This window comes from Hyperolius riggenbachi, chromosome 11 (assembly GCF_040937935.1).
Source record: "Hyperolius riggenbachi isolate aHypRig1 chromosome 11, aHypRig1.pri, whole genome shotgun sequence".
Classification (NCBI taxonomy): Eukaryota; Metazoa; Chordata; class Amphibia; order Anura; family Hyperoliidae; genus Hyperolius; species Hyperolius riggenbachi.
The window spans coordinates 168,956,013-168,978,882 of record NC_090656.1 but is presented as its reverse complement, the minus strand read 5'-3'; the positions used below and the strand labels follow the sequence as shown (position 1 = coordinate 168,978,882).

The 22,870-nt window shown below is 43.4% G+C and overlaps 1 protein-coding gene across 5 annotated transcripts in view; it reads right to left on the bottom strand.

Annotated features, from left to right (window-relative positions):
• ADCY7 (adenylate cyclase 7) overlaps window positions 1-22,870 on the bottom strand; it is a 257,372-nt gene that overhangs the window by 4,890 nt on the left and 229,612 nt on the right. For all 5 annotated transcript variants that reach the window (XM_068259628.1, XM_068259630.1, XM_068259629.1 and 2 more), the window contains 3 exons: window positions 22,737-22,844; window positions 15,432-15,546; window positions 10,040-10,164 (listed from right to left, as the gene is read on the bottom strand). In XM_068259628.1, coding sequence (XP_068115729.1) covers window positions 10,040-10,164; window positions 15,432-15,546; window positions 22,737-22,844 — 348 coding nt within the window. The remainder of the gene's footprint in view (window positions 1-10,039; window positions 10,165-15,431; window positions 15,547-22,736; window positions 22,845-22,870) is intronic.

Here is a 22,870-nt window from a genome sequence, read left to right as displayed (position 1 = left end):
CAAACATCTCACAGGTGAAAAGTGTAGTGAGGAGAAACCCTTCCAATCAATTCCAGAGACCAATATGCAGATAAATGAAATGTCTTATTGAAGTTGTTTTTAGCTAAGGGTTTACTTTTCACAACTGATCATTAAAAGATATGACAAAAGCAAGCACAATCGTGTGTCTCTTCTAAAAAAGATGAAGCACAGCAGTTTGGGAGCTTACAAAAGGCAGTTATCTAAGAGCCTTTGGCCATTTGGCACACAAGGGAAACGATATTCCATCAAAGCATCATTGTTTTGTTTTGGTTTTGTTTTTTACTGTTACTGCTTTATTAACTGCTGCTGGACCTTGGTAATTGAAATCTATTCCCTGTTTGGGACTGTTATCCCTTCCAGGGCATAGATTTCAATTGACACCCTGCATGGACCTGCCGCTACCACCGATCGCGCCGCTCCCCTGCCGCTGTAACCCACTCGCTCTGCCGTCACTATGAGATCACAGGGTCAGGAGTCAATGAAATCAACTCAAGTGGTAAAGCAAAGAATAAACATACGGCTAATGCTTCTAGATATACATACAGCTCTTTAGCATATCAAATGAACAGTGGATATCATGTCACAAGACTGAGCAGTAAAACATCTCTGCATACAATTTCACACAAAATAAAGTAACATCAACTTCAGGTCAGACCTATCATTAGCAGTAGATAGAACAACCTCATTTAGCAGTTTTTACATTATCTGTAGGACTATAACTATAGGTCTCAAAGTTTCTATGAACTCCTGTCCACACCTGTGCATCTCCCTCAGAGTGTGGATGATAAACAGTATAAAGGAAAAAAAATGAAGTAGCGAGATAAATAAGAGAGCCCATGATAGGTATCAGAATCTTCTAAATCCTCTCACACCGACCATGTGAGTATTTAAAGGGGAACTGAAGAGAGAGGTATATGGAGGCTGCCATGTTTATTTCCTTTTAAGCACCAGTTGCCTGGCAGCCCTGCTGATCCTCTGCCTCTAATACTATTAGCCATAGCCCCTGAACAAGCATGCAGCAGATCAGGTGTTTCAGACTTTAAAGTCAGATCTGACAAGAATAGCTGCATGCTTGTTTCTGGTGTTATTCAGATACTACTGCAGAGAAATAGACCAGCAGGGCTGCCAGGCAACTGGTATTGATTAAAAGGAAATAAATATGGCAGCCTCCGTATACCTCTTACTTCAGTTCCCCTTTAACGGTCTAGGCAATCCTAAGCAGATACTGTAGAACCAATTCCTCCAGGTCAGCAATAAGGTCAATCCTACAAAACCATTCCAGTGTCGATGGAGGATCAGGTGATTACTGATGCACAGGGATAAGAGCCCTTGCAGCATTAATCATGTGTAATATAAGAGACCCCTTATACAGTTTCATGGAGGAAGCATGCAGCAGAAACCTACCCAGACTAAGCGGCACCTTTTCCTTGGAGATCTGTTCGATGAATCTCTGGATCTGTCTCCAAAATTGTTGAATGTTCAGACAGTCCCAAAAAATATGCAAAAAAGAGCCTCCCGTACTTCCACACCTCCAACATTGATTTGAAACTAAGGGGAAACATATTGTGGATAACTCACAGGGTTTTATACCAATGTGATAGGATTTATACCCCAACTCTTTAGTATTAGTATTCAGAGAGCCCTTGTGGTTAAGGAGGAGAACCTTCTGCCACCGTTCCCCCTCAAATGTCTGTCCCAGGTCTCAGTCCCATTTCTCTTCTGAAACCTAGTAGTACCCTGCCAATTAGCAAGAATAAGCATACGATATATCAGGGGTATTAGATGCCTAGGGCCTGAACTCAGTGCTAAGTTCTCAAAATTAATCAGAGGTTTAGTTCAGTTGTTTGCCATTGCTTGGAAGAAGTGTCGCACTTGCATGTACACACCAAAGTGCACGGGCGTCACGAGAGCGCACATGCACACACATTTATACCCTTCAGCCCATGGTATAAAGTGGTTAATAAATAAGGTAGTAGAGCCCCTGTAGTGTGTCCCCGTTTTCCAATGTCCCAGTAATGGGCCCCTGTTTTCTTGTGACACTAAAATATGTACATATACCATAAGAAGTGTAAACATTTCCAGTTATAAAAAGAGACACCCTTGTTCCCTTTTCTAAAGCCCCAATATTTCCCATATAACAATGGATCCACTATGCCTCCTCATTCCCATTAGGTCCACTCTATCTAATAAGTGCCTCTGCTTTTCCCCCCTCCCATATAGCAAGTGTTCATATGCCCCCACATAACTTGCTTCCCCATTATTTTTTCCCATTTAACAAGTCACTCTATTGTATGCCCTTGTGTACCAAGTGCTACTATGATTAGTATTCTCAGTATTAAGTGCACCACATTATAAGTCCCAATGGCATAAGAAGTAGTGTTGTCAGGGAAGCTGGAACAGGTAGCTTCTGCTCTGCTGTTTGAAATATGAGGGGAGGATGCAGTGCAGTGACTATTGAGGTGCAGTGGCTATTGTAACAGGGCACTAACAGGCTGTTGAGCAAGGAAGTGGTGCTTAACTGACTATAATCAGAAGCAGCCCTGGAAGGCAGACCTCTCCCTAGAAAACACAGACACCCCTCTCCCCAGCAGAGTCCCACCAGCCTAGGCTGCCTTTGACAATGATGCTGTAATGTTTTGTGGTGTGGGGCAAGAGTGGGCCATGACTGGGAAGCGCTGACTTTTCTTTATATTATAGAGAATACTAGTTATAGAGAATACTAGGTTATTTGACCTAACAGTTTGCTATAATAGGGATGTGCGTTCCCAGGGCCGGCCTTAGGTTTCACGGCGCCCTGAGCGAAACCTGATTTTGGTGCCCCCCCATTCATCCTCTTCACGCGCGCACACACACACACACGTAGGCAGATCCCCCCTTTATTATATAAAGGCAGATAACCCCCTTTAGTGTATGTATAGGCTAGGCTTGCAGATCCTCTTTTAGTGTATATAGGCAGATCCAAGACTATGACTATGGTAGGATTAGCTTGTGAGTTTCGCTGAGGACAGTCAGTGACATGACTATGTACTCTGTAATGTGCTGCAGAAGAGGTCAGTGCTATATAAATGCATAATAACAATATGGTAGGACATTAGACTTCGACTATGGTGGGGATTAGATTGTGAGCTCCTCTGAGGACAGTCAGTGACATGACTATGTACTATGTAAAGTGCTGCAGGAGAGGTCAGTGCTGTATAAATGCATAATAATAATATGGTAGGACAGTAGACTATGACTATGGTAGGATTAGAATGTGAGCTGCTCTGAGGACAGTGACATGACTATGTACTCTGTAAAGTGCTGCAGAAGATGCCAGTGCTGTGTAAATAAATGATAAATGGTAGCACATTGGGCTATGACTATGTTAGAACAGCACGGTCGCGTAGTGGTTAGCACTCTCGCCTTGCAGCGCTGGGTCCCTGATTCAAATCCCAGTCAGGCCAACATCTGCATGGAGCTTGTATGCCCCCCCCCCATCTGCGTGGGTTTCCTCTGGGCACTCTGGATTCCTCCTGCATCCCAAAAACATACAGATAAGTTAATTCGCTTTCCCCTAAATTGGCCCTAGACAGGAATACATACACTACACTGATACATACATAGACATAGTAGGAGTATGGTAGGGATTAGATTGTGAGCTCCTCTGAGGGAGTTAGTGGCAAGACTATGTACTCTGTACAGTGCTGCCGAAAATGTCAGCACTAAATAAAATTTATAATAAAAAAAATGATAGGATTAGAGTGTGGGCTCCTCTGAAGACAGTCCGTGACATGACTATGTACTCTGTAAAGTGCTGCAGGAGAGGTCAGTGCTATATAAATACATCATAATAATATGGGATGACATTGGGCTATGGTTATAGTAGGATTAGATTGTGAGCTCCTCTGAGGACAGTCAGTGACATGACTATGTACTCTGTAATGTGCTGCAGAAGATCATGTCAGTGTTATATAAATGAATGATGATAATAATAATAATAATAATAATATGGTAGGACATTATAGGGATGCACATAGACTTAGGCAAAGAGGGTGGAAGGTGGGCACAGGGGGGGACGCATGGAAGGTGGGCACAGGGGGGACGCATGGAAGGTGGGCACAGGGAGGACGCATGGAAGGTGGGCACAGGGAGGACGCATGGAAGGTGGGCACAGGGGGGATACATGGAAGGTTGGCACAGGGGGGCTGCATGGAGAAGGTGGGCACAGGGGATGCATGAGAAGGTGGGCACAGCACAGCATGCAAGGAAGGTGGGCACAGTAGGATGCCAGGAGAGTAGTCACACAGAAAAATGCACAGGGAGAGAGGGTGAACACAGGATAGAGACAGAGATGGACACAAGACTAGAGATCAAATGACAGAAATAGGCAGCCAGAATATATCACCTCCTCCCTGGCTGAGTGTCCCTCAGTTTGGCTGTGTCTCTGCTCCCACCTCCATGTATGGCTTGCAGGCTAGTATCTAGTTGTTATCTGTCTCCGATCTCCCCCTTCGTGTACAGCTGCTGGCTGGGTCTGCCTGCGTCTCTGATCTTCCTCTCTCCTCCTGGTACAGCTCCCAGTGCTCGTCTTCCTCCACTGCTCCTCACTCCTCTTAGTACAAATTTCGCGCCACAGTAGCTGCTGAACGCTACACGCATCACGCAGCTGAAGAGACATCAAGGGGGGAGGAAGCAGGAGGAGGGGTAGGCGGGGCACTGGTCCTTCTACTGCTAATCAGCAGCTCAGTATTGACGAACACTGAGTACGAACTTGGGCGGAGCTACCACGGAAGATGGACCTGCCAGAGCCCGCAGACAAGTACATATTCGCCAGAACGGCAAGAACGCCCCCCTGGAAGCTGGCGCCCTAAACGACCGCTCTGGTCGCTCAGGTCAAAGGCCGGCCGTGTGTGTTCCCCTTTTGAGCCTTTGATATAGTGGATACCATAAAAAAAATTGAATCCACCATGACATCATCTATGACTGTATGGTTCGGCTCATGCTCAGCATTAGAAAAGGGGAGGCTGCAGCACAGCCTCCGAACAGCGGAGAGGATAATTGGCTGTAGCTTACCTTCCCTGAAGGATCTTTACGCTGGCAGGTGCAGAAACAGAGCAACCAAAATTGCCTCTGACTCCTCTCACCCAGCTCACTCCATCTTCCAGCTCATGCCTTCAGGAGTAAGATTCCAGTCAATCGCAACTAAAACCTCTAGACACAGGAAAAGCTTTTTTCTTCAGGCAGTAGCCATACTTAATGCTGAACCACATTAGAGCTGCTAGGACTTGAAAGTAATCAGCACAGAACTGAAAATGAACAATTCTCACCTTGCTTACTGCCACTATACTTACATATTATCCTTGCCTATTTCTTTTGTTTGTGTTTTTTAAGCAACTGCCAAGACAAATTCCTTGTAAGAGCAAACTTACTAGGCGAAATAAATGGATTCTGATTCTGATAACCGTGGATACTACTGATGCAAACTGCTACTGCTCATGTACATGGCATTACTGAACTTGCTGCCTGCTTTCCTTTTACCCATCTTTTTCCACTGTAGAAAATGGCACAGCTCTTTTAATCTTATACTTATTAGACATATGACTATATATTCATATGTTCATTACCCCTTCCATCCAACTTCACTGCCTGACATTAGGATTTCGGGTAAGCCTAATGAATTCTTAGACAAGTTTCCTTTTTTGGGGGGAGGGGGGTATCATATTCCCTATTCTGAATCAATTATTTTGCATTGTGAATTGGGAAGCTGCTCCTCTTCATAAACTACAAAACATGCCGACAACTCTGTTATTAGCTAGTTACTTCCCATTTGATCTTTTTGCCTGTTTTCAGGTGATGATACCCCTGCAATAGAAAGGAATGTTGGATAATCTATGCAAATGTCTGCCCCTCCAACATTCCCCATTCCCCAGTTGTTTTTTTAGAAAAACTGACTTATGTGAGGAACAGGTGGACTTCACTTTGAAACTTTTGTTGTTTGCTATCACTCATAACTACTTTTGGCATAAGGGTGAATATTAGTTGCAGAAGAGAGGTTGTGCTATGGGGGGTGGCTTTGCACCCTCCCTGGCAAATTTCTTCATGGCTAGGTGGGAGGAGGGGGTGTTGGAACAAAACAAGGATGGGAAAGAGCATCAATGAAGGAGGTACACAGATGATCCCTTTTCTCAGTATGGAAAGGAGATAGGTATGAGATTTTCATGTTTATTGACAGTTTGAATGCTAATGATCTTAAAGGAAACCAGAGACTAAAAAAAAACGAAAAAAGTCTTATACATACCTGGGGCTTCCTCCAGCCCCATACGCACGGATCGCTCCCACGCCGCCATCCTCAGCCTTCTCCGTTACCGATACCTGGTCTGACGCAAGAGAAGTGCGCTATCAGCGTATCTCTCCGGCGGCTGGGTTGCGGTGGTGAGTTGCAGTTTATCTTTTATCATCCTTAGAGGCTCCTTGCGCTATACTAGATTATCTGTACTGGACAGCAGATTCATGGGAGGCATCTTACTTCTATTTTCCCTCCTCTTTGACTATTATCTTATATGGATTGCATACAGCATGTATTGTTTCCCATTAGATTGATGCAGGTGTAGTAGCAGGGAATATTATCAGTATATGCTCACCATAGTGTCCTGTGAGATTTATATTTGATTTTTGTATACATAGTTTTCATATGTTAGCCATCTGTGCATGCTGACTATGGGATACATCCCTGTACTAATAAGGATTGATATTTGTTTGTTATATTGGAGTTTCTGGTGATTCTTTATTAGTTTTGCCTTATGGATATATTTTCTTGTAGATAATTGGTTTTATAGATCCAGGGATCCAATTATTTATATTTATTGGCTCACATTACTTGTTCCAACTGTAGTGAACTGGGGGATTTTGACTTTCAGTCTGGGGTCTTGACGCAAAGATTGTTGCAAAAGGGATATAAGGCTGAACACCTTGAGAGGTTAAGAAATGAGTTCAGCAATATTAATAGATCTAGGCTACTAGAAAGTAGAGGGTCCGTAAACAGGGCCCCTACACTGTCTTTTATCACTAACTACAACAGCCAAGTAGACTGGTTGTATTGAATTAGACAACTAGAACGTATTATATATCAGTATTGGCCTATACTGCAGGAAGATGGTGTACTCAAAAACCACATTCCCGACAAACCGAATTTCATTTACCGTAGGGCCCCCAACCTTAAGAACCTACTGGCACCGAGTTCATACCTCCCAACTTTTTAATATGAGAAAAAGGGACACTTAGGCCACGCCCCTGACACACCCCTGGCCATGCCCCTAATCACACATACCATAAAGATTTCATAAGAAAAATATGTTGTTTTATAATTCAAACCCCACTGATCCTTTCTATCCTGGTTCATTTTCCTTCATAGTAACATTTTAAAATTATTATTATATATATTTAAAGGATGGGAATAAAGTTTAAAATCAATCACACACATTTTTAGTATAGAATTATATATATTTATATAGAAAGAGGGACAAAGTCCTGAAAGAGGGACAAATGAGGGGGAAAGAGGGACAGAGGGACAGGGCTCCCAAAAAGGGACTGTCCCTCCGAAAGAGGGACAGTTGGGAGCTATGACCGAGTTGCGTGTCACCCCCTGCTAGGATTAGTAATCCCTGGCAACAACCGGGTTTTTTCCATGAAGGGGATGTAACCAGTGTAAATTAGGAATTATCAAGAGGGTGAATAGTGTAACTTCATTTACCAATGGAAATAACTTTAAAATCAAGGAGTTCATTACATGTGCCACAAAGTTTGTAACCTCTCTATTATGGTGTAGTTGTGGTTTACAGTATATTGTCAGGACCACTAGATCACTTAAAGAAAGGCTTTATTTACTTATTTATGGGCAGCATGGTGGCGTAGTGGTTAGCGCACTCGCCTTGCAGTGCTGGGTCCCCGGTTCGAATCCCAACCAGGTCAACCTCTGCAAGGAGTTTGTATGTTCTCCCCGTGTCTGCGTGGGTTTCATCCGGGCACTCCTGTTTCCTCCCACATCCCAAAAAAAAACATACAGATAAGTTAATTTGCTTCCCCCTAAATTGGCCCTAAACTATGATGTATGCACTGCACGATACATACATAGACCTATGACTATGGTAGGGATTAGATTGTGAGCCCCTCTGAGGGACAGTTAGTGACATGACAATATACTCTGTACAGCGCAGCATAAAGTGTTGGTGTTATATAAATAAATAAATATGGTTTACGGCTCTAAGGGTTTCCATGATTATTTTTTTTTTTGCATTTTCATTTTATTTTATTTTAGAATTTATGCATTTTTAGTATAACTTATTTATCCCCTGTGAATTTCTGATAGTCTTGATGTAGTGTCTCCTAAGAAGTTTGTGTATGAACATGCTAGGATAGTATTCTTCTTTCTTGCCCCAAGATGGCAATTGAGAGAAATGTAACATGATAGTATACACAACCTACATGAGATAATGCTTTTTTAAAATGCTCTTTTCAAACTGAATGTGTGCTAGATAGATTGTGCACCTTTTTTGGGGGAGAGAGGGATTTTGATTTTTATTGTTAAAGGCAGGTAGCTGCATCCCAGATGCCAGTAGCTAATATGGTGAAGTATGGGCACTATGGGCAATAGAGCCGAGCGTATTGGGGGGGTTACTTGCACTATTTTAGAGCCAGGAGATGACGCACCCGTGAGCCCCTGATGAGTTTCATTTGAAACAGAACGCGTAGGGTGGAGCTACAGGCTGACATCATCAACAGGAACTAGGAAGTATAGACGGGAGGTGTATGCACGTGTCTGAACTGCGTGAGGCGGGCTGGAGCGGCACCCGGGGCGCAGCTGCCTGTTCTCTGCCACAGATAATTGCCAAAGTGTAACACCGCCTATGCCCAATTGGATTTTAGCTTTGATTTTAATGTATTTTTACTTAATAAAACGGACTTACACTATAAGAGGCCCCTTCTCTTTAAAGTGCCCATTGCTTGAAATTGTTGGTATGCTGCTGGACGAGAGGTCTTATGATCGATGAAGGTCTGAGGGCCTCCACAAGTGCCCTAACAAAATGGGGCAAGAGTCCAACAAAATGGTGAGTCACCCTGTATCGGGGGGACCCCAATACAATACTGGTTTATACTGATAGTTTGGAGTGAAGAAATAGCACATAGTGGAATTGGACAGTGCTGATGACTCTGGGATCAGGACGTTATATGTCCAATTAACATTGACTTTTTCTAATATTTGATCACAATCTACTGGCTATTGCCCTAGTGACATATGTTGAACGGGGGAACACCCCAAGAGTTTATTGCGATCCACAGTGGAGGCGTGCGTGAGATTGGTTAACAATATATCGCCACCCAGCACAGTGTACAATCTCATCTGTAGCTCTTTGTTTGTGCTCAGGAGGTCTTTCATTTTCAATAGAAAGGGAAGGATGGATGATCTGGGCAAATGTCTGCCCATCCATTGGGGACTACAGTTATGCTCGGACCACCAGATCAGGTCGATTGGACACCCTTTATGGCAGGCATCTTGTGGACACCAATGCAAATAACGGGCGCAGAGTTGGTGATTTGGGCACATGGCACAAAGAGGGGTAAGTATTTGTAGACTCTTTCTAGCTGTTTGGTTACCGTACTTTCAGCTGTTCGGGCAAGAGATGATAGTGTTAGGCATTTGGGGGGATAGTGTGAGAACAGGGGCCAGGTAAGTCTATAGTAAAATTTTGGTAATGCACATTACTAATATTTAACTAATGGCTTCACCCAGCACCTATTGGTGAAAGCACACCCACGGCAGGAATGCTTTCATCATAGTATCTCCATTGCATCAGCCATCATATATGTCCAACTTTCGCCTGGTGTCTGGAAAAGTCGTGCAGGTCGGGACTATGCATTGCATTACTGCAACAGACACTAGACAGAACAGACAAGTTGGCACAGATCTCAATGTATCCTATGTTTCCCTGTATTCTGCCTTTAACAATCCTGAGCACAGATTATTCCTAGTTTTAAGAATTACCTGAATTTTCCCAAGCTCTCCAGTGCTCTCCATCCTACTGGCCACATTCACAGTATTGCCCCAGATGTCATATTGAGGCTTCCTGGCTCCAATAACTCCAGCAATAACTGGACCATGATTTATTCCTGAAAATATAACAAGTCATTTTAATATAATTCAAGTATGAAAAATCAAAGTGAATAGTATTTTACACCCAACTATCATGCAGGTTGGAATGTGTGTATAAGTCTTTTGATTAACTTTGTTGTTTTTGAATGCAAACATGTTGTGCTGTTTATCATTTACAGTATTTTTCGGACTAAGATGCTCCGGACTATAAGACGCACCTGACAAAATCCAGGGAAAAGATATATATACTAAACCTGGAACGTCTATAATGCAGGGGCATCTTATGGCCCTTCCTCCCTCCCATTATGTTTCCCCTGTGCCTTATGTGTTCTCTGGTGTCCCCGTGTCATTCTTTCTCTGTCCCCCTGTGTCCTATGGTGTTCCCATGTCCTCTTATGTCCCAGTGTTCTTTGGTGTCCCTCTGTGTCATTCTCTATCCCCGTGTCCTCTGTTGTCCCCGTGTGTCATTCTCTATCCCCCTGTGTCTGCTGTTGTCCCCCTGTCATTTTCTGTCCCCCTGTGTCCTCTGGTGTCCTTGTATGTCCTCCTGTGTCATTCTTTGTGTGTGTCTCATCTGGTGTCCCCCCATGTCATTCTTTCCCCCTGTGTCCTCTGGTGTCCCCCTGGGTCATTTTCTGTCCCCCTGTGTCTTTGTGTCCCCCTGTATGCGGTGTCTGCATGTACCATTAACATCAGTGAAGGAGAAGACCCCCAGATAGTGATATGGTACATGCAGACACCGCACACAGGGGGACACACCACACAAAGGGAGGGGACGCCAGATACAGGGGGACTATAACAAACATAGGCACTGGTCCGTACATTTGGACTGTAAGACGCACTGAATGCCCCCCCCAATTTTAGGGGAGAAAAAGTGCGTCTTATAGTCCGAAAAATACGGTCGCTTGCGCGCATAGTATTTAAAGGGAACCTAAACTGAGAGGGATATGGATGTTTCCTTTTACACAATACCAGTTGCTTGGCAGTCCTGCTGATCTCTGGCTGCAGTAGTGGCTGAATCACAGACCTGAAACAAGCATGCAGCTAATCCAGTCTGACTTCAGTCAGAGCTCCTGATCTGCATGCTTGTTCAGGGGCTGTGGCTGAAAGTATTAGAGACACAGGATCAGCAGGAGTGTCAGGCAACTGGTATTATTTTAAAAGGAAAAATCCATATCCTTCTCAGTTTAGGTTCCCTTTAAGTGAATTGTTTGTTTAGCTGGTTGGCGTGTGTGTATGTACTTGACGTTTAAATAACTTGTTGTGCGGTTGGTTGTGTATTATGTTGGACATGTGTATGAGCCTTAAGCGTTGTCCGAGTGTAAAGAGAATTACTCAGGCAAATAATAGCCATTCACCTGAGTGATGCTCCTATATGCCAGGCGATGTGTAGCAAGGTTTGGTGCTATTGTTCTATCCTTCAGCACCATGGCACCGCTGCCTTACTCCCTGGGAAGATTTATTGCTTGCCACTGTCACCCGTCGTCCGCTCCTAGTGGTAGTAAAGGTGCCTCAGCAAAAGAGCAGCACTGCAGGAGCAATGGGGCCGGGGTGCCTGGCAACACAGCAGAAGTAGTACTGATTTTTCTTTTTTCTTCTTCACTAAATAGGTAGGGAGTCAAATATGGCTACCTTTACTTTTTCACAAGATGGACATGTGCCATCTCTTTAGTAAAAGAGACAGCCAGATGCCAAAAGAAGCCGGCAGAACATGGACGATAGAGACTTTTCACCTGCTCTGAGCAGAAGAAAAGTTCTTGCCCATGTTCTTGCAGGAGAACAGTTCTTGCAAAGCATCACTTCCTCGCTTACAAAACATTGAATTGCAAAGGGGGGAGAGAACTCACTGGGCAATAAAATTGCCCAATCGAGTTCTTTTCCACCTGACCAAGTGCTAAGTGGATTTGAACGTTGCCTAATTTTAGGGAATAGTTAGGGAATTGCATAGGGCCAAGTGGATCACACAGCAGGACAATGATACAATACAATAACATTTGTAAAGCGCTTTTCTTCCACAGGACTCAAAGATCCTAAAAATAGAGATGGCCCGAACCTCCGATTTTCGGTTCACGAACCGCAAACGCGAAGTTCCGCGAAAGTTCGGTTCGCGCGAACTTTCGCAAACTGCAATAGACTTCAATGGGGAGGCGAACTTTCAAAACTAGAAACACTTATGCTGGCCAGAAAAGTGAGGAAAAGATGTTTCAAGGGGTCTAACATCTGAGTTTTTGCATGGATGAGTGGGATAGACGCCTTAAAAATTCAGGAATCCGCCTGGAGTCCTTGACCCTTTTGGTGGTGGCGGAGAAGGAAGTCAAGCAGCCTGCAGGCAGAGATGCTGTGTGGGGAGTGACTTAGTCTTAGGGCAGGCAGCCACACGGCGTGCAGGCAGAGATGCTGTGTGTGGGGACTGACTTAGTCTTCGGGCGGGCAGTAGCCCTCCGGGATCCATGCCTCATTCATTTTGATAAAGGTGAGGTACTGAACACTTTTGTGACTTAGGCGACTTCTCTTCTCAATGACAATGCCTCCAGCTGCGCTGAAGGTCCTTTCTGACAGGACGGTTGAGGCAGGGCAAGACAGAAGTTGGATGGCAAATTGTGACAGCTCTGGCCACGGGTCAAGCCTGCGCACCCAGTAATCCATCGCTGCACATACTGTCAATGGTTCTTTCTCTATCATTGTTAAAGAAAGCGTAAGGCCGGGGAGTCAGGGTTCAATTCCGGTCCGGAGTTGGAGCCTCATAAACAGCTACCACCACACATCCAAGGAAGGCAGCAGGCATGGCATGCAAGTCCCGAGGTAGTGACAAAAAATAACAATACAGGAGGACTTTCGAAGCCCTGCTGTATATGAGATGAATCCATTTTAAATCCTTTAACGAGAATCTGTTATGGAGGGCAAGTCTGCCATCCATTTAAGTGAAAGGTATGCACTGACTGCCAGGTATAATACAATGTGCAGTCACAGATGCAGTGAAAGGTATGCAGTGACTGGTATTACAATACAATGTGCAGCTGTCACACAGGGGCAGTTAAAAGGTATGCTCGGAGTGGTATATTACACAGCGTGCGGTCACACAGGTACTGTGAACAATTATGCAATGACTGGTATTACAAATGTGCACCTGTCACACACACACACACACACACGAGTACCGGACAGGCTCAGTGACACTGCGTGCGCTCACGTAGGTAGGTGGGTGCACTGAAGTGAACAACAGGTAGGTATATGCAGTGATGGGTATTATAATGTGCACCTGTCACACACAGACAGGTACCAGACAGGCACAGTGACACTGCGTGCGCTCACGTAGGTAGGTGGGTGCACTGTGAACAACAGATAGTTATATGCAGTGATGGGTATTACAAATCTGCACATGGCACAGTAGTAATTACCACCAAGGGGCCAAAGGCCAGCTGCGACTGACTGACAGGGCTGTGTATAATGCAAGTGGGCCACACACAAAAAAACAAACAAACAAATCACAAGAACAAGATTAGTTCTCAAAAGAGCTGTTGAGGGGTGCTTTTTTAACAATAAGAATCAGCAAGGAGCAAGCTAACAAGCCTACAAGAGCCTAACTAAGCTTTCCCTATGAGAGTCTGCAGTAGCTCTCCCTTCTCTAATTACTGCAGGCACACGAGTGAGTCCAATGCCTGATGCTGCCTGCCTTTTATAAGGGGGGGGGGGGGGGATGGCTCCAGGAGGAAGTGTAGCCTGATTGCCTACAATGTGCCTGCTGACTGTGATGTAGAGGGTCAAAGTTGACCCAATGATGCACTATGGGGGCGAATCGAACTTCGGGAAATGTTTGCGGCTCTCCGCGAACCACGGAAGTTCGCCGGCGAACCGTTCGGGCTATCTCTACCTAAAAATGCAAGTTGCTCTAGCAAAGAATGGATAAAGGACAATAAGGTGAATGTTCTGGGATGGCAGAGTTAAAAGACAACTATCAAAGTTATCTAAAATTCTGAATGCTGCATATATTTCCAGTAATTACTAGCAAATAGCAATACAAAGGCTTTTTTTTCGTCTTTTCATGTTTTAGATCAGGGCTGCCCAATAGGTCAATCACGATCTACCGGTAGATTGTGACCGACTGATGAGTAAATCGCGGCCACGTGGCTGCGTCCCATATAATTTGGCAGCAGGCTGCTGTAGATCGCAGCTGTTTGGCCGCGTCCCATCAGATTCTGCTGCCGCTGCACGCGGCTAATCAGTGAAGGAATGGGGAGGGGAGATGTGTGGCTAAAGGGGAGGGCCTCTCTGTTCAGTCGCGCATCTCCCTTCCCCATCCCTTCCCTGCGGCAGCAGAATCTGATGGGACGCAGCCACATTTGACACCCACTGGAACGAATGGCCGATGTTTTGTCTGCCCTCTGTGTAGAAGGAGACGTGCCTGAAGGAGGAGAGATCAGGTTGCAGACACAAACGCTGGAACTGGATGGAGGTAAGTGATTACTGTACGTATTTGGCACCCATACTTAGCTACCTGTACTGCCTGGGCACCTATACTTAGCTACATGCACTGGGCACCTATACTAAGCACCTATACTTAGCTATCTATACTGGGCACCTATACTTAGCTACATTTACTGAGCACCTATCCTAAGCACCTATACTTTGCTATCTATACTAGGCACCTATACTTAGCTACATGTACTGGGCACCTAAACTAAGCACCTATACTTAGCTACTTATACTGGGTACCCATACTTAGCTACCTGTACTGGGCACCTATACTTAGCTATCTATACTGGGCACCTACACTTAGCTATCTATACTGGGGGCACCTATACTTAACTATCTATACTGCGCACCTATACTTAGCTATCTATACTGGGCACCTATACTTAGCTACTTATACTGGGCACCTATACTTACCTATACTGAGCATCTATACTTAGCTACCTGTACTGGTAGATCTCTTGGTCATGGCAAATTTCAAAGGAACTCACGAGCCGAAAAAGTGTGGGCACCCCTATTTTAGATTCTAATAACTTTAACAAAAAATGTTAAAATTGTGTCGATGTCCCAATATTTATGGACCTGACTGTATGTTATTTTTTTTAAATAAATACAGTACATAACCAAATATACGGAAATATTTTTAATTTAATTTGTCAACCATGTTGCCTTCATCTACTTTTAGAAAATCAGATGAGGTTTTAGGTGACTTTCATAAAAATATATAGTCTATGTTAACGGGTTCTCATATGTTCAAGCACCAATGTAGCTAGTGACTTGTAATGTCAAGATTCAGTAGCACATAGCAACTCACCAACACGAAGCCGGAAATTATTGAAGGAATGTCTATTGATCCCATCTAACTTCTGCATTAGAGCTAATGCAAATTCAAGGGTGATTCCTATTTGAGCATTCTGCTTTTCTTGGTCCTAAAACAAAGAATAACACTAGAAGATTACAAAATGCAAGCTTATGCATGTTGATAGTTACATAGTTACATAGTTATTTGGGTTGAAAAAAGACATACGTCCATTGAGTTCAACCAGAAAATAAAGTACAACAACAGCCTGTTCTTTCACATTTCACGGTTGATTTAGAGGAAGGTGAAAAACCCTTACAAGGCATGGTACAATTCGCCCCAAAAGGGAAAAAATTCCTTCCCGACTCCAGATGGCAATCAGATAAAATCCCTGGATCAACACAACTGGATATTACCTAGTAATTATAGCCATGGATTTCTTTCAACGCAAGGAAAGCATCTAAGCCCCCTTTAAATGCAGATATAGAATTTGCCTTAACTACTTCCTGTGGCAATGCATTCCACATCTTAATTACTCTTACTGTTAAGAACCCTTTCCTAAATAAATGTCTAAAACGTTTTTCCTCCATGCGCGGATCATGTCCTCTAGTCCTTTGTGGAGGCCTTGGGACAAAAAGCTCATCCGCCAAGCTTTTATATTGCCCTCTGATGTATTTATACATGTTAATTAGATCCCCTCTAAGGCGTCTTTTCTCTAGACTAAATAAACCCAGTTTATCTAACCTTTCTTGGTAAGTGAGACCTTCCATCCCTCGTATCAATTTTGTTGCCCGTCTCTGCACCTGCTCTAAAACTGCAATATCTTTCCTGTAATGTGGTGCCCAGAACTGAATTCCATATTCCAGATGTGGCCTTACTAGAGAGTTAAACAGGGGCAATATTATGCTAGCATCTCGAGTTTTATTTCCCTTTTAATGCATCCCAAAATTGTATTCGCTTTAGCTGCAGCGGCTTGGAATTGAGTACGATTATTTAACTTGTTGTCGATGAGTACTCCTAAGTCCTTCTCCAAGTTTGATGTCCCCATCTGTATCCCATTTATTTTGTATGGTGCTAGACCACTGGTACGACCAAAATGCATGGCTTTACATTTTTCAATATTTATGTGCCCATATAGCCATCCTATCCAGATCCTGTTGCAATATGAGAGTTGATGATTCTGAACAATTTTGTATTATCTGCAAAAATAGCAACATTGCTTTCTACTGCATCTACTAGGTCATTAATAAATAAATTGAAGAGTACTGGACCCAGTACTGACCCCTGTGGAACCTCACTGCTAACAGTCACCCATTTTAAATAAGATACAGTGATCACAACTCTTTGTTTTCTGTCAATTAGTTAGTTCCCTATCCATGCACACATACTCTTCCCCAGTCCTTGCATCCTCAACTTTTGCACAAGACTTTTGTAGGGAACAGTGTTGAAGGCCTTTGCAAAATATCTACAGCATTCCCAATATCCACATTAGCGTTCACTACTTCATAAAAGCTGAGCATGTTAGTCAAACAGGACCTGTCTTCAGTAAACCCATGCCTTTGCTGAGAAATAAGATTATTTTCTACTATGAAGTCTTGTATAGTATCTCTTAGTAACCCCTCAAAATGTTCGCACACAACTCTCGTTAGGCTTACAGGTCTAAAATTTCCTGGATCTGATTTTTTGCGTTTCTTAAATAATGGGAAAATGTGGGCTGTTCACCAATCTACTGGATCTCTGCCAGTTAAAAAAAGAGTCACAAAAGATAAGATAAAGGGGTTTATCGATAACTGAACTTAATTCTCTTAGGACCCGAGGATGTATGCCATCCGGGCCAGGTGCCTTGTCTAGTTTTCATTTATTTAGTCTTGCCTTCACTTCTTCCTGCATTTAAGTATTTAAAATTACAATTCGAAGATTTAGGCTGGTTTCACAGTGGGACGTTACAGGCGCACGTTAGAGCAGCCTGTAACGCAGCCCACCGCACAGTAATGAAAAATCAATGGGGCTGTTCACAGTGCCCACGTTGCGTTACATTGTAACGCTGCGTCACAAGACAACGTACTGCATGCAGTACTTTAGACGTTACACTGCTTGCACATGCTCAGTAATGTTGTGGAGGAGTGGAGAGCGGCCAGGCACATGGCTAATTAATATGCACTGCACGTTGTGACGTGCAGTGTTTACTTCCTGGAGCGGCCGCTCTGTGCGGCGATTGGCCGGCGGGACCATGTGATGCCGCATGCGCACAAGAGTGCGCATCACGGCATCACTGACGCCAGAGTGAGCTGCACAACGCGGCTCACTCTGACGTCCAGATCCAGCACCACCAGGCGTTGTGTTAGGGGGACGTTATGCGACCTTAACGCCCCCTCTAACGCAACGTCCTGGTGTGAAATTAGCCTTAGACTCTTCTGCATCTGTAATTTGCAACAGCGATGTTTCCCTTGTGAAGACAGAAGCAAAGAAAGCGTTTAACCACCTTGGCGTTCCATGGCTTTTTAAAAAAAAAATTGGTTTAAATTAATTAGTGTAGCTAGCACTAGACTAGCTACACTACCCCCCCCCCCCCAAGTCCCCCGGCAATGTTCCCCACCCCCCTCTGATCGCCGCCGGTGATATTTACCTGGCCGCAATCCCGCGATGGCCGAGACTTCCGCCGTAGCTTCAGGCGTTGCTATTGCGATGATCGGGCATGACGTCATCGACATCATGCGCAGTTCCGATCGCCGCCATAGCGACTCCTGGAGGCTATGGAGAGGCTGTGCGGGCTCCGAGGGGTATGTATAAATCAGCGGCGATCGGGGGATCATAGAGGGGCGGCGGTGATCGGAGGAGTGATGTAGCTAGCCAAGTGCTAGCTGCACCTCCTCCGAAAATTTTGTAAAATCCACCGCGTCAGTAAGCTGAGCTCGTCATTACTGCTAAGGTGGTTAATAACTCCGCCTTACCTTGGTCATCCACAATTGAATTCCCACCCTCATCCTTTAAGAGTCCAGTACAGTCAACCTTTCTTTTTTTTTTTTTAGAGTTGATGTACTTGTAAAACTTTTTTGGGTTAGATTTGATATCCCTAGTGATTTGATTTTCAGCTTCAATCTTTGCCAGCCTAATTTATTTTTTACAACTTTTATTGCACTCCTTATTATAATTGCTTAAAGAGGAACTTCAGCCTAAACAAAACTACTGTCATTAAGTTACATTAGTTATGTTAATTAAAATAGATAGGTAATATAATCTCTTACCCACCCTGCTTTAAAAGAACAGGCAAATGTTTGTGATTTTAGGAGGCCAGCCATCTTTTTGGTTGAAAGGAAGTGACAGGGAGCATGAGACACAGTTCCAACTGCCCTGTGTCCTGATCACCCCTCCCAGTTGCTAGGCAATGAGAACACAACATCAGAAATCCCATCATGCTTTGCACAGCATCAGGGGAAAAATGCCCGGACAGTTTTCTTTGATAGTGTGGAGCTTAGCTTCTGTGCAGCTAAAATTAAGGCTTTGATAAGAAAAACAAACTTCTGATGTTATGAAACTGTTAAAGAAACACCAAGCCTTTTAAGTGCTGCTGAGTAGATTTTTAGTCTGGAGGTTCACTTTAATACAGCCTTGGTCCACTCCTGTTTTAGGACCTTATAGGCAGTCTTTTTCTGCTTCATTTTATTTCTAACCTTTCTATTCATGTACAGAGGCCTTTTTTTATTCCTAGATGTTTTGTTTCCATATGAGATATATTTACTACAATACTGAGAATAATTTTAAAAGTTTGCCATTTCCCTATAGTGTCCTTCCCTTGTAGTACACTATCACAGTTCACCAAACTTTGTGCCTGCCTGAGTTGATTGAACTTTGCTTTTCTAAAATTCATAGTTTTAGTTGTACCGCTGCCCAGCGGCCTGTCACTAGATCAAACGTTATCATATAATAATCACAAGGGTCGGCAGTGATTTGAAAATGGTGGGACATACAACCCCTACTCATATAACCACACTAAAGAAGCAATAAACAAATCTCAACTCTAACAATTTAGCAAAAGTAATATCAAAATTTATTGAACAGTATCCGTAACAATAGTTAAAATTCACATGGGATGGCCACCCCGTCATGACACATCCACCTGACACACCACGCAGTACCACATGCATACACCGGCATCTAACTATGATGATGTCTTAATAAAGATATGGGGATAGACTGGTAAGCATGGTCCCCTGTAGAGGTCAGTGAGCAGAACAGCAAGCGACATCACGCTTCATGCGAAAGGCATGTGGCAAGCAGCAGTTAAGGTAAGTAGAAGCATATAGGAAGTGCAGCAGTCCAAAAGGAAGCAGTAAGCTTGAATAGCTCATCCAAGCGTATCACATCGAGCACCACACAATAAGTCCCAGTCTCTGGTGACTATCCCAACTTGCACATAAACACTGCAGTATTCTCTATTCCTCTAGATGGCTGCCATATGCCAAATATCACATATGGGATCACTGTTCATGTTGCAAACATAATGCTCAAGGTTGTCAGCATAGGTTGGATCTCACCACCTCCAAACGTAACAGGATGTTGAATCTCCCCATGTCACCATAACATCTCATAGGAGCAGTTCAAATGGCATGGTCACATAGACGCTGGCATATGCCTGTTCTTGTCAGTGCAGCCTTTTATGGTCCTTGGCTGGATGATATCCACAGAGGGATTGATCTCACCGGCCGAGCTGTGGATCCAGAGACCTAGATGAAGGGCCTCAGTGTGTGGTCAGAGCGGGGTCGGGACGGCGTGGCGTCTCATGCAGTAGGCCTGTAGCCTCCCCGACGTTTCGCCGGCTTCCGGCTTTCTCAAGGGGCGTGGCTACAGCAAACGTTATCATGTTGTGATTACTATTTCCCAAATGTTCTTGAACCTGCACATTTGATACAATATCTGGTCTATTTGAAATGATCAAATCCAGTAAAGCATTTCCCCTAGTTGGATCACTTACCATTTGAGTCAGGTAACTGTCCTGAAGTGTTGCCAGAAATCTGCCGTTTTTACCATAATGGGTAGCCTCAATACTCCAGTGATTGTCTGGAAAGTTGAAGTCACCCATAACTATGACCTCATTTTTACTTGCAGCTTTTTCAATCTGCTGTAGTAATTGCAGTTCTGCAGCTTCGTAAATACGTGGTGGCCTGTAGCACACCCCAATAAGCAATTGGTAACAGTTATTTCCACCATGAATATTTACCCAAACAGACTCCACATCTATGCTACACCTAAATAAGAGGTTATTAGTGGTGGACTTTTAAACAGAAAACATGAAAAAAAAAGTAGAGGGATTAACTAATGAAGGGTAAAGTGCATAAACAAATAGGGGAACCACAAAGCACACTGTGCAAGTTCAATTTGGAAAGGGGTGATAAGTAATCTTAACACATAAATGAGCATTGATGATTAGCAGAACAAAGGAGGTCTGGATAGCTTTACAATGATAGGACAGCCATTAATATGCTAATTCAGCCATAATTGACGTAGATTTGGACCGTGTTGATATTCTGGCAATATTCTGACCTGCAAAGACTCTGGGCCATAAGCAATTCACTTTTTCTCCTGAGTTTTCTTCTAGGTAATATTTTCACAACTTGTCAATAAACTACATTTTAAGCCACCAGCAAGCATGAACATACTCAAAATAATTTTGATAGTACTTTTTTTAGCTACTTTTTGGTACTTTTTCCATTGGCAAATGCTGAAAAGTTATTTTAAAAAGAAGTGGAAAAATTATCACCAAGGAGAAAACTCAGGAGAAAACTCTGGAGAAAAAGTTAATTGCATAAGGGCCCCAGGCTTTACATCTTTTCTGTAAAGATGCCACACAAACCCCTGGATTATTGCCTTGCACTACTCAATATTGATCATATTTCACTATGCATGGGGCCTGATACACTAATTAGTAGTGATATTGGTGTGCGGAGACAGCACTTGACTATATTACTAATACTACCGCCAGAAATGCGAGTTACGCTATTAGCAGTCCTCACGTTACTGGAGTTCTGCAGCTTGTGCTCCCTGCAGCCAGTGAGTGGTAGTGAAAATGTCGAGAGTGTAGTAGCGGTAATATTGCCGTGCACGGTCTCTGCATGGCAATATTACTGCTGATTAGTGCATTAGGCCCCTGGAATCTAAAAGCGATCAGAACACCATCTCCGCTTACAATGTGAAGTTTCATATAGTACAAAGCAATTCAGCCACTGATCATGTGATGCTCACCCCCATGCCCCCTCCCACAATTTAACCCTCATTTGATTGAGAACAGCACAGCCTTTACTACCACTATTACTATACACCACTACTACTATATCACTAACCCTAATACAGGGGTGTGAACAATGCCAAGATTTCTTCTATCATTGCACATTTTGCATATTCAACGGTTTCTGTACTTTATAGGTAAGGAGAGTTATTAGTTATTAGAAATGGGTGGGGTGAGGGTAGTGTTAGTCCTAGATTAGATAGGGGAGAGTTAGTGTGAGAATAGTGTTAAAGTGAAGGATAGCAGAATATCGGTATAATTACTGATATTCTGCTATTGGGGATAGGGGATAGTAGAATAATGGATAATTAGAGTTAAAGATAACGGACCACCTTTCATTGTATGCAAATTTCCACTAGGTCTGTCCACTTGATTATTTACGCATACGAATGCATGCAAAATTTTCATTAGAACCGACAGCCCATTGAAAATTATTTGGCCGTTTCCAACTAAATGCTTTTTTCATGCGCATTCATACACGGAATAAAATCTGACAGTTTGTGGCTTTTTTCTGGACGTTGCGTATTTGTCCATTAATGAACGTTGGGTGGCTAGGAAGAACGCATGTGTTACATGTCACATGAACACGCCTATTGTATGGAACACCATGCACAAAAAATCTGTAGCCTTAGACTGTGTTAGAGACATAAGATGATTATAGATTATATTGTAGATTATAGTGTGAGGGACAGTTAATCACATGACTATATACACTACGTATAAGGCTGTGGTAGATGGTGGGGCTATATAAATAAACTACCAACTTCAAACATTGCAATTACAGTCTTATTTAGGCCAGAAATGCAGAATCCACAGGTGACAAGTACTGGTGGCTTGGAAGAAATACTTGTTTCTGCAGCTACTAGTTCATTACGTTGATAAGTGGTCCATAGCATTGATAACCTTCTCTATGCTGGCAAGTAAGAAATATGAAATGTGTTATGTTTTTCCAAACCACTTCCAATTACAAGCATTTATTATTTCACGGTTACATAAAATAAAGGCACCCGTAGAGTACATGTCCATAGAACACTCACCTGGTTACTTTCCTGCCCTGGAGTTAGACTGAGGCCAGTTGCTGCCATATAGGTACTACCAATTGTCTTGATTTTCTCCACAGCACTGAATTTTGGTTTCATAAGAAGCTATTAAGATATGTATTGTTAGTGTT